The sequence below is a fragment of the Colletotrichum karsti genome (genome assembly GCF_011947395.1).
Source record: "Colletotrichum karsti strain CkLH20 chromosome Unknown Scaffold65, whole genome shotgun sequence".
Lineage (NCBI taxonomy): Eukaryota > Fungi > Ascomycota > Sordariomycetes > Glomerellales > Glomerellaceae > Colletotrichum > Colletotrichum karsti.
The window spans coordinates 46,967-61,601 of NW_024065965.1; the positions used below are offsets into that span (position 1 = coordinate 46,967).

Genomic DNA, 14,635 nt, shown 5'->3' on the forward strand with positions numbered 1-14,635 from the left:
GTCTTGGTTGTCCAGTGAGACACGAGCTGCAGAGCCTCCCGAGGCGTTGTCTCGAAGAAAGTGTTGTCAGGCCCAATCACGCACGCCCCCAAGATAGAAACGGCCACGGCCGTCTGAAAGGAAAACAGGTTGGCTGGACGGGATGGTGGGAAGGGTGATGCTACATGGTACGTCATGTCTCGCAGCCCAGAATGCGGCTTGCGGCTTGTCCAGCCAGGTTTCGTTCGCTACCGCTGCACCGGTGGTTCGGGACCCAGGCGGGCAGAGAAGAAAAGAAAAGGGCGTGTGTGTTGTCGAGGTACAGCACGAATACTTTCTGCGTGAATGGCTCGGATGTTGGGCCCGGGAAGACTGAGATCGGCTGCGCCACCAGGGGCCCCTTGGCCCTGGGAGCAGGCCAGGGGAATGCCCTGATTGAATGGTGAAGGCCCAGAGGACTACGCAGGGGTGAGAGGCGATTGGCATCTTGGCTGGCGAGAGTCATGCGAAGATGACAATCTGGACGGTTTTCATCTGCAGTGTTGTGTTGCGTGAAACGGAACGGGATGATACTATGACACATGGCAGAGTCGTGGACTGAGAACTTGACAAATTTGTGAGAGTATGAGTGACAAGATGAGTGAGGAAAAGTGCGCGACATGATTGATGAGTGGTGAGTGAGAGAGTGGCGTTGAAAACCAGTGGAAAAATCAGCGAAAAAACCAAGTGAAAATTGCAACAAGGGCCGAATGGCGAAAGGCGAACGGCAATGTCGTTATCTGAATCGGCCCTACGAAGCAGCGGTTCGCATGCGAGATGGCATCTAGCGTATCACTCAATATCTGCCTGCCCGCCTGCTATCTGAGCCGCCCGGGTCTTCACACCCTCTTCTTTCTCGCCGTCACACCCCTTACTTAGCGCATCCGTCGATGACACCGGCGACGGGTTCGACGGTTTTAGTGCCCAGATCCCGCCGGGCGGCCGTTTGTTGAGGAACTACAACCGCCGCACCGGCGGGTGAACATGAACGCGGAAGAGTTGGGATGGACGGGCATTGGCTTGGCTTCTGCTAACTTTTTCGGTTCCCCGACAGGGCTACCGCGGCTTGATTAAAGGGGAGCCTCTGCGAATATCTCCGTCGCGGCGAGAGAGTGTTTGTAATCCCTATTCGTGGCGGTTATTGGACAAGGAACCGGGCTTCTTCCAGCTGAGCTCAGCCCTCTCAGGAGGTGTCGGGGAACCCTTCATGTCGCATTGCGTATGGGACCTGAGCTGAGCTATCTTGAGGTCAGAACACTGGGTAATGCTGAAGGATTGATGCGCGTGCTGTGTGCAGCCCACTTCGCATCAGCACTGTATCGTCTCATGCCTCGTATCTGTGATGCCGAGCTGCGGTTCACCTCAGGTGAGGGCAGCTTCTGCCACGACTGAATTACACGACAGCGATTCCACAGCATGTCTTGGGCGAGGCACGTGTACGCGGACATGACGGCGCTAATAGCGATTGATGGTCTGAAGGTGGTGAGAAGAGGCAATGATGAGCGCTCATGGTGCGGACAGCTCAGCAGAGCTTCACTTGGCTCAGCGCAGGGTGTTCTGATGGCGTGGCATGGGGGCACGGGGGCCACTGTAAGGTACACGGCGTGGACGAGACATGTTGTGTACTTGGTCGAGGGGTAGAGGGGTGAGTGATCAAGGGGAAAAGAATTGGGGGTTCATCGTTGATCGTCCGAATAGACGCCTCAAAGCAGCCGCTTTCGCATGGAATTCGGATTGAAAACCATGCTGCAGAGTTGGCCACCAGCCAGTCAGAATGGCCATTCTCAACAGCTACCTTGCTTATGATTCACATCTCATCCACTGTTTGATGATATCTCTGAACGTGATAGGCGTCTTCGATAGGGGTTTCCACGGAAAGACCCAATGTTTCTAGCAACAATCCCATTTCTGGCGGCAAGGAAAGCCATTCTGGCACTTGAATACGTACCGTTCTAAAAGTTGCTGTGGTGTATCAGGAACACGTCGGTACGTGTCATTTCATCCGAGTATCTTTGTAAATACGTACATCGTTGATATCTCTGTACGTACCTTTACTTCCCTCCATCTTCCCTCCTATCGCCGTGTACTCGGGCTAATCATTTTCACCAATTCAAACCGCGTCAACTCCGTTACTCAGTCACACACAACACTTCACTCACCGGCAGCCAGCAAGCACAAAGTTCAACCACCATCGTCAATTCTCTCCACTTCTCTCTGACGCTTGCTGTGGACCCTCGTGTTTTTTTCTTCCTCACTGAATCTTTCTTTCTCGCCCCGCCAGCCCGAGCCCGTCCGCCCCTCCTTTACCATTTGCCTTTGCCTTTGGCCACGCCCATGACTGGCAAGGCAGGCCAAGAACAGGACGAGACCTTGCGTCGACAGGGCTTTGGCGTGGATTGTGGGCACTCTATGGATATCGATTTGGACTTTGGGGCGTGGACTCGAAGCTCGCGGGCGTGGCCTATGGAGAATCACGATGGAGACGGCGCTGCAAGTCCGACATCGACATGGTTCAACGCTGCCAAACAGTCACTTGCGAGTCCACCACCTACCTCACCGGCCATGGTCCATCGGTTTCTTGCGTGATAAGCAGAATGCGGTCCGGCACCGCCAATTTCCTAGCAGATTTTCATTTTCCTAGGAGAAAGAGCAACTGGGTCCTTTCCGCAGACGCAGAAAACACCAAGCAAGGCCCGTGGAGACGGGAGGAGCTTCCAAGCCGGCCGGTCGGGGTCGCTCGCTCCATCCACGTCCATGATCCCGTCCATATCCACGTCCAACAAGTCCTGTGCTCCTCCTCAAGTCACATTCTCGACTCCTCGTCGTCTCCATCCGTCCCTTCCCTTCTTCTTTTTTTGCCATTCATTACGTCCCGTCTCTCCGCCGCTTCCGCCTGTTTCCAGTTCTCCGGTCTCCATTGATCTCCCCCTCCTCCCCTCCTACCAACCTACCTTCGTGTGTTCTTCGATCCGACCTACCAGATCTCTGTTCCATTCTCTTTTTCCCTCACACGATGTTTGCCCTTCCTGACCGTAACCGTTACCGCCGCGAAGTCCACTGAACATTCATCAAGCGAAATCGAGACGAGAACGACGACGACATTTGATATCACGCACACTCCCGAGCGACTCTGCCATCGAACCACAGAACGTCACTCTCTCGCCAGCAGTTCCAATTATCCACATCCACAACAACGTCAATCTATTTGAACCTATTTGTGTACCGTTACTCAAGGTATCTTGACCCGAGGACAGCGCGTCCGACTTCTATCGGCCAGCCCGCTGGCGATCACTTTCTTCTTTCGGCACCATGTCGGGGTCGAATCAGGATCCGGGGCCGTCGAGCTCCAACAACACCAGCTCGAATGATTCTCCCCAGCCCTCGCACTCTCCGTTCGCAGACCCCTCACCACCTCAACCGCCGCAGCCTCAACAAGAGCAAAAGCTTCAGACGCCTCCTCTGCTACACCCGCAGTCTGCCACGCCTTCAGCTAGGAAGGAAAAGAAGCGTGTAGGCTTTCAGGGCGACGACAGGCCACCCAGCATTGTTATCGACAACGACTACTTCTCGCAAAACATGTCGCCCGAGGGCCCCGACTCTAACCCGTTCGCTACTCCCAGACGAGATGTTCCTGAGGGCGCCCCTGACGCGAGTGAGCTGCGTCGAGCTCTAACCCAAGTTCTCATCTCAGAGGAGAACCAGGAGGCCGCAGCGTCAGACACGCCTCGTAGACCTAGGCCCGTCTTGCGCCGCAACACTAGTTATGACGCCCCCGAGGAGAGAGAGAAGGCCGACGCTGCCGAGCGCACTGCCGGTGAACGACAGCAGCGATCCGGGCTGGAGGCACGACAGCGCGCCGACAGACTCGCAGTCAGCATCGAGAACTACTCGTCGCCGCCCTCCCGCCGTGGCTCTCTGGACATGCCGAATCCCCACAATCCCTTTAACGATGAGACTGATGAGGATCTCGATCGTGTTGGAGGTCTCAGTTCCGGTGTCGACGGATCGCAAGAAGCTCGCCGCAAAGTTCGGTCTCGTCCAAGGAAGAACTCCCAGCTGGCGGCAGAGAACCTGGTTCGCTCGCACACCCAGCGACTGAAGAAGGGGAATAAGGGCCCCAACGACTACTTCAAGCACCAGGCGCCACCTGGTGGCCGATCGGGAACGGCCACCCCGACGTTGGAGCAGTCCTACGCTCACGATTACGTCCCCCCGCCAAAGCAGTACCACGGTGGCATTCTCTCGTCGCTGCTCAAGCTCTACAATGAGAATGGCAGCGGCGGCAGCAGTGGTCGCAACACCCCCGGCGGCGGCACCACTCCGAACCATTCCCCGCCCGGATCCGTGCCCGCCTCCGCACCGCCCTCCGCTCCCAACTCCGCACCGCCGTCGGCCCCGGCGTCACCCGCCCCCTCCCGACCAACAAGCGGCCTTTTCAGTTACCACAAGGCTCAAGGATCTAGGTCCTCCATGGCTCTGACGGAGCTGCTTAAGTCGTCCTCCGCAATGATGGCGCCCGGCTCCAGCGGGTACTCGGCTGGTATGACGCAGAAGATCAAGCAAGAAGCGCCGAAGGGGAAGAAGCGCAAGTCCGGCTGGGGCACATCATCGCCCAAGTCCAAGTCGGAGGATAAGATCCGCATCACGAAGCACATTGCCCAGATCCTCTCAAGGCACAAGTACCTTGTCAAGCTTTGTCGAGCTCTGATGATGTACGGTGCTCCTACCCATCGCCTTGAGGAGTACATGAAGATGTCGTCTCGTGTCCTCGAGATCGAGGGACAATTCCTCTACATTCCAGGTTGCATGATCATTAGTTTCGATGATAGCGCCACCCACACCACCGAAGTCAAGATCGTGCGGTCTCCCCATGGTGTCGACTTGGGCAAGCTTCGCGATGTTCACGACGTCTATAAGCAGGTCGTCCACGATCTCATCAGTGTCGACGAGGCGATCATCATGTTGGATACAATCACGAACCACAAGGCCAAATACCCCGTCTGGTTGCGAGTCATCGTCTACGGCTTCGCCAGCGCGAGTGTCGCCCCCTTTGCCTTCCAAGGCCGCTTCATCGATCTGCCCATCGCCTTCATTCTCGGATGTATCGTCGGATGCATGCAGCTGGTTTTGGCTCCACAGAACGAGTTGTATGCCAATGTTTTCGAAATCACCGCCTCTATCGTTACTTCTTTCCTGGCTCGCATGTTTGGCTCCATCGACAACGGCGGCCTCTTCTGCTTCTCAGCCTTGGCGCAGAGCTCCATCGCGCTTATTCTGCCCGGTTACATGGTTCTTTGTAGTAGCTTGGAACTCCAGAGTCATAATCTGGTCGCCGGCAGCGTGCGTATGGTCTACGCCATGATCTATACTCTATTCCTCGGCTATGGAACAACAATCGGAACTGCTCTTTACGGTATGATCGACAGACATGCCGAGTCGCGGACGACCTGCGAAGGATCCCTCAATAGGCAGTGGTATTTGCTGTTCGTTCCAGCATTCACCCTGTGTCTCTGCATCATCAACCAGGCAAAGTGGAAGCAGATGCCAGTCATGATCACCATCTCCCTCGCCGGGTTTCTCGTCAACAACTACTCGTCCGATTTCTTTGTGGGCAACCCGCAAATCTCCAACATGCTTGGCGCTCTCACGGTTGGGCTACTAGCTAATCTCTATTCTCGCCTGGGCCGCCACGCTCGAAACCTTTCTCTCGACTTTCTCGACTGGTTTGACGATCGGGTCAAGCCGAGGTTCGTCAGCGCCAGCCGTCGCCGAAACGAGCGACCTCGTCCGGACATGTACCAGATGTCTGGTCAATCTGGCGGCAGTGGAACGCATACTCCCGAGTCCACGCCTGCGACACCGACATCCGAAGCCTTTTCAGAAAAGCCAACAGACGAGGGCAAGCCTCAACGGCAACGCACTATCGGATATGGTCTGGCAGCTGCGGCCATGTTGCCCGCTATTTTCGTTCAAGTGCCTAGTGGTCTCGCGGCAGGCGGATCTCTTCTTGCTGGTGTGACATCAGCGGACCAGATCACCAATAACAATGGAACTTCGAGTACCGTGGACACATCCAGCCTCAACAACTCGGCGTTTAATGTTCTTCTGAGCGTCATTCAGGTTGCGATTGGTATTACTGTTGGTCTGTTCCTCAGCGCACTCATGGTTTACCCGCTCGGCAAGAGGCGGAGCGGATTGCTCAGCTTCTAGACCTGGCTCTATTTCATTGAGAGCCGCTGGGTTTAGAGGTGCTGTGCCTTGGACGGCTACATACGGCTCGGAATGGCATCACATACAATCCTTCAGGCCTCAAGATCAAGTATCTGTGGTGGCTTTGCTGCATTACACCTCGCCTTGAGAAGATAGAATTTCATTTGTACTTGGTTTTACGGTAGTTGGAGAGTGGGAAGCATTGCGAAGGAGCGACCAAGGTGGATGGGAAACAGGAAACAGGAAAACAGGTTTGAATCGGTTTTGTTTTTGTTAGGGCGTTGAAGGCATAAAGTTTGCTCTGGAGTATGGGACTTTCTTTTTGGATCGGCGCCTTGAGTATCAAGGTGTACAGCAACAGACGGCGACAGACAGTCGACAAACAGCATAAAGAATCAGCGATATAGACAGACGCATGAAAGATTTAGAGATAGACATAAGCTAATGCAAAGAGTCTTGGCTACAATTCGCTTCACGGTCCAGTATGGCTGACGTATTTTATGGCAAGCTTTGAGGAGGAGCCTCGTTGGCCTACCCTGAACACACAACAAATTGCTCGAAACCTGCAGACCAGATTACTATGTAATTGCTGACGGTGAGTGACGGAATTCCAGTTTGGCTATCTCCCGAAGCCAAGAACGTTCACGAAACCCCGTATTTTAGAGTTGTCGTCATTGATCGGGGTGGTGGGGGTGGACTCTCCCGGAATCGACCTCCGGGACGTCTCCACATCGGAGACGGCGTATTCGGGTTGGAACTAGGCGCTCTCTCTCTGCTTCAACGGTCCGTTGTGCTCATATTTGTAAGCGGATGCTATCCCGGGCCAGAAAAAGCATCCGCCGCGCCGGCCCCGATCGATGGCGGCAAGGCGGCACAGATCCCGCCCCCCAGATTGACGAGCATGGATCTACGGCTTAGGGATTTTGCTCGCGGACGGAAAGTGCTTGCAAATACCGTCTCGTCAGTGGTTTTTGTAATGTCGTGAATCTGCCAAGACGGACATTGGGATCACGATAACCAGCGCACGGTTCGGCCCGTCGTGTGCAGTTGGAAGTGCCGAGTCGGTGTCCTCCTGTCATCCGATGCTTTTGATGCCGCCTGGATTATGTTGGGGTGAAGGGTATTGGATGATATAAACTCGGGTGTGACCTGTAAGGAGTAGGGGCTTGCTATTCTGTCTCTACGCTTTACTCGTCTGATATCACTCAAGTTACTCTGACACACACACCTGGCCACTAGGCTTTTCCCACCATGCCCTCCATCAGCTTTCCCGTGGCTGATGGCATCAGCCATGGACTCACAGGAAAGACCCTCCTCCTTTCCCTCATCCTCTTGGTACGTCACATTCTAGCCTTACCCTAAGCATGCCACCTGCTAACACGACATCACACGTAGCCCGTCGGCTATGCCTTCGCACGAGTGATATACAACCTCTTCTTCCACCCCCTCCGCCACTACCCAGGCCCCAAGCTGGCCGCCGCCACCGACCTCTTCTACGCCCACATGATCACCACCGGCCAACCCCACAAACGCATCGCGGCCCTCCACGCCCAATACGGCCCCGTCGTCCGCATCACCCCGACCCAGCTCTCCTTCACCGACCCGAACGCCTGGAAGGACATCTTCGGCCACCGCAAGCAGGGCCAGGCCGAGCACGTCAAAGACCCCGTCTTCCACGCCCCCTTCAAGGGCAACATCATCGGCGCCGACCGCGACGACCACCGCCGCTTCCGCCGGCTGCTCTCCCACGGCTTCTCCGCGCAGGCCATGATGAACCAGCAGCCGCTCATCACGCAGTACGTCGACCTCCTGGTCGAGCGGCTGCGCGAGAACGCGGCGGGCGGGACGCGGAAGCTCGACATGGTCAGCTGGTACAACTGGTGCACGTTCGACATCATCTCGGACCTGGCGTTCGGGGAGCCGTTCGGGTGTCTGCAGAACAGCGACTACCACCCCTGGGTGTCGGCCATCTTCGGCGCGGTGAAGCAGAACGCGCTGATGGGGCTGATCGGGCGGTACGCGCTGTTCGCGCCGTTGCTGAAGTTGATGATTCCCGAGTCGGTGAGGAGGAAGGCGCAGGAGCATACGGATTTGACGCATGCCAAGGTCGACAAGAGGCTTGCGCTGGGGATGGAGAGGCCTGATTTCATACAGGCCATGACCATGAAGGGGGACCTGGTGAGTGCTTTTCTTCGTCTCGGAAAACCACGGGGCCTTCGCGTGCTGCTGGTGATTTCTGGTCTGATGTTGATCTGGTGCTGACAAGACGATGTGAAAGACCATGAACAGGGAAGAAATGTACGAAAACGCCGCCCTCCTGATCGGTGCCGGGTCCGAGACCACGGCGACGGCCCTCTCGGCCGCGACGTTCCTCCTCACGACGAACCCGGACGTGCTGGCGAAGCTGGTCGCCGAGGTGCGGGGCTCGTTCGCGACCGAGGCCGAGATCGACTTCGTCAGCGTCCAGAAGCTCGAGTACATGCTCGCCGTATTGGACGAGACGCTGCGCATGCACCCGCCCTCGCCCGTCGCGAACCTGCGGCGCGTGTGCGACGGCGGGGACGTCATCTGCGGCAAGTTCGTTCCTCACGGGGTAAGTCATGTTGCCACCCTGAGAGAGATTTCATTGTGAGAGTGGTGAGAACTGATGAGAGTTTCTTTACAGACTAGCATTGGCGTGTGGCATTACGCTACGTTCCGCGACCCGAAGAACTTTGCGCTGTGCGACGAGTTCATCCCGGAGCGTTGGCTCGGTGATCCGCGGTTTGTCGATGATAAGAGGGATGCGCTGCAGCCGTTTTCGTATGGGCCGAGGAACTGCATCGGCAAGAAGTAAGTCTCTCGCTCATCCTCGGCAACGATGTCGTGACCGGAAACTTTGAGGGGGTTGGACTGACCAGCAATAATCCAGCCTGGCGTACGTTGAGATGCGCATCATTCTGGCCAGGGTCCTTTGGAACTTTGACATGACCCTCGCGGAGGACTCGAAGAAGTGGTTCGATGAGGAAGAGGTTTACACGTTATGGTTGAAGGGGGATTTGAACGTCTACTTGAAGCCGAGGAAGGTGGATGCTTAGATGGATAGAAGTTCTGCTCGTTGTTCATTGCGTTGAGTCAGATATCAGACTTATATAGCGTACAACTCACACCTCGATATACTTTTAGAAAAGCTTAGAAAAGAGGGTTTGCTTTTCTCTCATTTACAAAATAACTTGGGTCAACGTACAAACCAGCTAACCAGTCAACCGCGTTCACATACTCTCACGCGAATGCCCTTGGAAGAGCTAACATAACATAACCCACTGCAAGCATAGGTACTGATTGAATGATGTACACGTTTTTACTGTGAAATCCGTGTACCGATATATTCGATGAACTAGTTTCTACGTGCGGCCTTTGTGACAAGCTCGTCCGTCTACCCGTATCCGTGTATCTCGTCGGACACATTGCGCGGACGGAACGTGAGTGGTGCAGCATTGCCCGGCACTGAAATGCAGCCTGAGCCCATTCAGCTTCGGCCCCACGACACAGCATCGGTCGTGAGGCGATTGGCAGGCTGTCTGAGCCGGCTTTGCCCCCGTGGGGTCTCCAGATTATCACTCCAGGTTGGTGCAAGGGTCGCTTGGCACGAATGAGCCTGGGGTCGACTCCAAAGGCCTGGAATCCATTTCGCGGCTCCAGTATGATCTAGTGCGGAACACCGACATTGACTCTAGGTACCTCAGTCCTCAGAAGGATGGACTTATATAAGAAAGGGGCTGTCTCAGCCCAGCTGGGAGATCCTTTCACTTGTTCTCGATCTCGACTATCAACACTTTCGACTTCGTAACTGACAATTGTATTCCGTTGTTCAGAATGGGTCCTTCTCTATGCGATCACGAAAAGCAGCCTACCTATGCCGAGCATCGGGAGAGCCCCGGCGACATGGATACTGCGGACGCGGCGGCGAAGGAAGTCGCCGGCGAGGAGATGGAGCCGACCAGAGACGAGAACTGGCACAGAGCTTCTAAGTCCCTCGTGCGCAAACTGGACATGACGTTGATGCCCATTATTTGGGTTTTGTACTTGTTCAACTATCTCGACCGGACGGCGATCGCGTGAGTGATGCTTGCTGCTATTCTGTTGAGGAGAGTTTCACTGCTAACGAGAGACTTTGCAGCCAGGCGAAGCTGAACACGATTATGAAGGATCTTAATCTCACAGGAGAGCAGTTCAGCACGTCAGTATCGCTCTTGAACGTCGGGTAAGTCTTCCTCTCCTCCGACTTTGCACTCCTCCACCCCACCGTATTAAGTTACCTATGAAGGCGTTCAGGCTAACCGAGACGACTTTTACCTATCAAGTTACATGATAATGCAGATCCCCAGCAACATGATTCTCACCCGCGTCCGGCCGTCAATCTACCTCCCTCTCTGGGCCTGCGTATGGTCCGCCGTCTCCGCCGCCACCGCCAGCGTCGACAACTTCGGCCACTTGCTGGCCGTCCGCTGCGTCCTCGGTGTCGCTGAGGCGCCCTTCTTCCCGGGCGTATTCTACCTGCTCTCGTGCTGGTACACTAAGCGCGAGCTTGGGCTCCGCATGGCGATTTTATATTCCGGTCTCGTGGTGGCGACGGCCTTCTCCGGTCTCATCGCCGCCGGTGTGTTTGCGCGACTGGACCAGGCGATGGGGCTCGCTGGTTGGAGGGTACATACTTCTTCTCCCCTTACTTCTCTTCCACCATGCCGTGAGACTCCTCGAGTCTTTCCGAAATATGTGCTGACTTCTGATCCCGTGTTGTAGTGGCTCTACATCATTATCGGCAGCGTCAACTTCCTCCTGGCACTGCTCGCCATGGTTCTTCTACCAGACTTCCCCGAATCGACGACCGGCAGCCAAAAGTGGCTACTTACGCAGGAGGAACGACTCGTTGCACTCGACAGGATTGCCATGGAGCGCATTCCCCAGGAAAACAACCGATCCGTCTGGTGGGGACTGCGGCGCGCCGTCTCGGACTATCGTACTTGGGTCTTCGTGCGTTGAATCCCTAGACTCTTCACTGCCGAACACTCTTTGACATTTACTTAACTAATGGAAATGATAGGTCTTCATGCTTATTTGTAACCACGCCGCCTACGGGTTTAACTACTTCTACCCTTCCATCGTGCAAGGCTTCAACTTCGGCTCCTCGACCGTAACCCTCCTCTGCACCGCGCCCCCCTTCCTCGTCGGCGCGCTCCTCTCCCTTCTGATCTCCCGTTCCAGCGACCGCCGCGGCGAACGCTCCACGCACATCGCATTACCAATGCTCACCGCCGCCGTGGGCTTCGTCATCTCGGTAGCGACTCTCAACGCCCCCGCGCGCTACGCCGCGTCCTTCCTGTACGTCGCGGGCTGCTTCGCGGCGAACGGGCTCGTCTACTCGTGGGCCGCGGGCATGCTGGACCAGACGCCCGAGAAGCGCGCCGTGGCAACGAGCATGATCAACGTGCTGGCGCAGCTGGGGAACGTGGCGAGTCCGTACTTCTTCAGGGAGAGGGACGAGCCGCGGTACGTGCTGGCCATGATCTTGCTGGTCGTGTTTGCGGTGCTGAGTGCCCTCTCGTGCGGGTTTCTGAAGTGGGATCTCACGAGGGCGAATAAGAAGCTTGTGGAGAGGGCAGGCGGTGTTGGGGCGGCGAAGCTATTTACGACTTGAAGGTCGTCTTGGCTAGACTTTTTGTGTGCGAATTTGTGGACATGTCGATGTCTGGTGCTGATGGAATTGAGTCAAGATCACGGCTCACAAGAGTCCCAGTGTGATTTGTATGGTTACGGAAGTTAGTTGGGCTATGTTAATCAATTTGTGACGAGCGATTGGACCGGGTCTTTGTTGGCTACAACTTGAATGTGAAAAGATGGCTACTATGTAACTATTGACCTCGTCATCATCCTACTGTGTCTCCTCGTCGACCACTTTCAAGCTTCCCGAAGGCCCACTGGTAAAACCATCACTGATGTTGGAACTGATGTTGCTTTGATCCTTCGAATAATACCCTTCGTATTTTGATCGCTGCATCCTTTGGTAGGGCGTAGGGCGTGGGAAGCGGGGAATAATTGGACTGCTAAGCTCCGTCTAGACCGGAAACATTGCCGAGGCCATCGGACGTGTTGCGACCGCCTTTACCGGTTACTGTAAGCTCGGCTAATGAATGGAATAGAAGTGAAATAGAAGAATGGAGTAAATGAGCAGATAATTCAACCTCAAACTCATAGGACTTACAGACAGGAAAGGGGTCCGAACCCATCCCTGCCCCAGCTCCGACATGGCCCCAACACCATTCTCGACATCGCCCTCCGCCACTACCACCGTCGACTCGGCGCCGACGCTACGGACAGGCCCCGACGGAGAGCTACGTCTGCGTCTATTCGCCTGCGAGAGATGCGCGCGGCGGAAACAACGCTGCGATAGGATCCTACCCGTCTGCACCCCATGTCGCGAGGCCTCCGGCGCCGTCTGCGCACGCTCGGAGAGAGAGAAGGGCGTCGTGCGGGGCAAGGACGACGAGATCACACGTAAGGGGGCCGTGACGACGCTCTTGGAGCGGATAGCTTGCCTGGAAAGTGAAGCCGCGAGACGTGGCGTGGTTGTAACGGATCCCGAACCTAGCAGCTCGCCCGAAGGCGAGCTTACGACACATTCGATGCCAAGAATGCGCGTTGAGAATGAGGCCAACAGCAGTCAACACGCTGAAGACGTCTTACCCACCGCGTGCGGCATGGACATCTCCTTTCTCTCGCTGAGCGCAATGGCCGAACCGCGCAGCCGTCAGGAAGAGTTCCTCAAACAGCTCTCCATGGCGCGGCTAGTCGCCGGCGTGACGGAGACGTACGGCGGTAACCCGGAGCTCACGGCTCGCGTCGACCCGCTCTGGGACGGCATCTCGCAGTACATCCGCGACCCCGTCGGCGTCTCGCGCCGCCTGCACATCCCTCGACGCGAGGCCGCCAAGGCCCTGGCGACGTACCTCGAGCTCGTCGATTTCCGCTTTCCAAGACTGCCCCTAGCCAAAGTACAGGCCGGGATCGACGCCATCTCCGCCGCGGACGACGACGAGTATAAGCGGGTCTTGGAGACGGACCCGGCGCACATCTTTATGGCCTACGCCGTCGTTGCCATAGTTCCCCTCGTGAGCGACAATTACCCCATCGCGCAGGGTTCCTGGGTGCTGGTCCACCTGCTGGGCAAGTGCCTTCGGATTCTGGACCGCGTGTTCAACCAGGAGGACGGGGTGGACATCATCCAGTGCCTCCAGATGCTCGTTATTCTGTCGCTCCACTGTTCTACGGCGGGTTCCGCATGGCATCTTGTCGGGTTCGCGATGAGCAAGTGTATTGCGCTGGGATATCACCGCGAGGACTCGAGGGACCGGACAGATGTATCCCTTGCCGAGACGCAGCAGAAACGGTGGGCATTCTGGGGATGCTATTGGCTTGACCGTCTGATTTGCGCTGGCTTGGGGAGACCCTTCTCGATTGACGAACGAGATATCACGACGTTACTCCCAAATCCTGACGGAGAGCCTGAGGTCCCAGGTAATAAGGAGGTCTCCTACGTCCATCTCTTTCGTTACGGCATCCTACTCTCCTCGGTAGCCGATGACCCTTCACGTGGCTCAGATACAGATACTGGAATCTTTGAGCTGTGCATTGGGCATGCCCTGGAATGGCGGGCGAGCATGCCTTCTCGAGATAACCCGGCCCTGCAAGAAATCAACCTGCACCAGACTTCTCTATTCAACACTCTCTGTCTCAGGATCGCTATCAGGAAGATATTAACAGGCTATATTTTCGACGAGACTAACAACACCGATGACATACTCGCTTACGTTCGGTACGGGTATTGCACAACGTTGTTATCGCCTGGAGAGTGCCTCGAATGCGAGCAGAGGCGGGTTGCCAATATGAACCTCGTAGATATCTCTCGGGCCGTGGCGCAGAGCTTCCACCGCAGACGCATGGTCAGGCGGAACTTTCTGTCATTCATAACAGGATACAGTGCTTTCTCTATGGGCCTGGTTTGTCTGTACTGCATGGCTGTCGGCGAGAGAGAAGCTCGCAAAACACCGGCATCGGCGAGTTCTTATCCTCTTGGCGAGCTTCTGGATGTTGCGTTGCATAATATGGAGATCGTCGGACGTCAGTTCCCCAAGATCCACGAATACCGAGCCTTGGTCGACGGCATTCGGTCAGTCGTAAACGAACATTCGCTGCCACGCTCGGGAGCGAGGTTACACCAAGATGCCAGAACAGGTACCCCTCAGAGTGATATTCGATCAACTTTCAAGGCTACTTTAGGCATTGGACCGTTTCATCTGAGACAACTCGCACAAGCAATAGTCTATATTTCGGCTTCAGGTCAGCAGCCAGATATTTACGGAGTCTGAGA

General features: G+C 55.8%; 4 protein-coding genes across 4 annotated transcripts; all 4 read left to right on the forward strand.

Annotated features, from left to right (window-relative positions):
- Positions 1-3,327: 3,327 nt before the first annotated feature.
- CkaCkLH20_12758 (uncharacterized protein) lies at positions 3,328-6,228 on the forward strand (the record flags this gene model as incomplete). The annotated part of the gene is made up of 1 exon (XM_038895470.1): positions 3,328-6,228. The coding sequence occupies one exon, from the start codon at positions 3,328-3,330 to the stop codon at positions 6,226-6,228; it is 2,901 nt and encodes a 966-aa protein (XP_038739176.1).
- A 1,251-nt stretch (positions 6,229-7,479) lies between these two features.
- On the forward strand, positions 7,480-9,305 carry CkaCkLH20_12759 (cytochrome P450; the record flags this gene model as incomplete). The annotated part of the gene is made up of 5 exons (XM_038895471.1): positions 7,480-7,563; positions 7,624-8,406; positions 8,507-8,821; positions 8,894-9,060; positions 9,140-9,305. 5 exons carry the CDS (start codon positions 7,480-7,482, stop codon positions 9,303-9,305), a joined length of 1,515 nt encoding a protein of 504 aa, XP_038739177.1.
- A 778-nt stretch (positions 9,306-10,083) lies between these two features.
- CkaCkLH20_12760 (uncharacterized protein) lies at positions 10,084-11,905 on the forward strand (the record flags this gene model as incomplete). Its single annotated transcript, XM_038895472.1, has 5 exons — positions 10,084-10,325; positions 10,388-10,471; positions 10,596-10,914; positions 11,011-11,241; positions 11,312-11,905. 5 exons carry the CDS (start codon positions 10,084-10,086, stop codon positions 11,903-11,905), a joined length of 1,470 nt encoding a protein of 489 aa, XP_038739178.1.
- A 607-nt stretch (positions 11,906-12,512) lies between these two features.
- CkaCkLH20_12761 (uncharacterized protein) lies at positions 12,513-14,633 on the forward strand (the record flags this gene model as incomplete). The annotated part of the gene is made up of 1 exon (XM_038895473.1): positions 12,513-14,633. One exon carries the CDS (start codon positions 12,513-12,515, stop codon positions 14,631-14,633), a length of 2,121 nt encoding a protein of 706 aa, XP_038739179.1.
- Between the last annotated feature and the right edge of the window lie 2 nt (positions 14,634-14,635).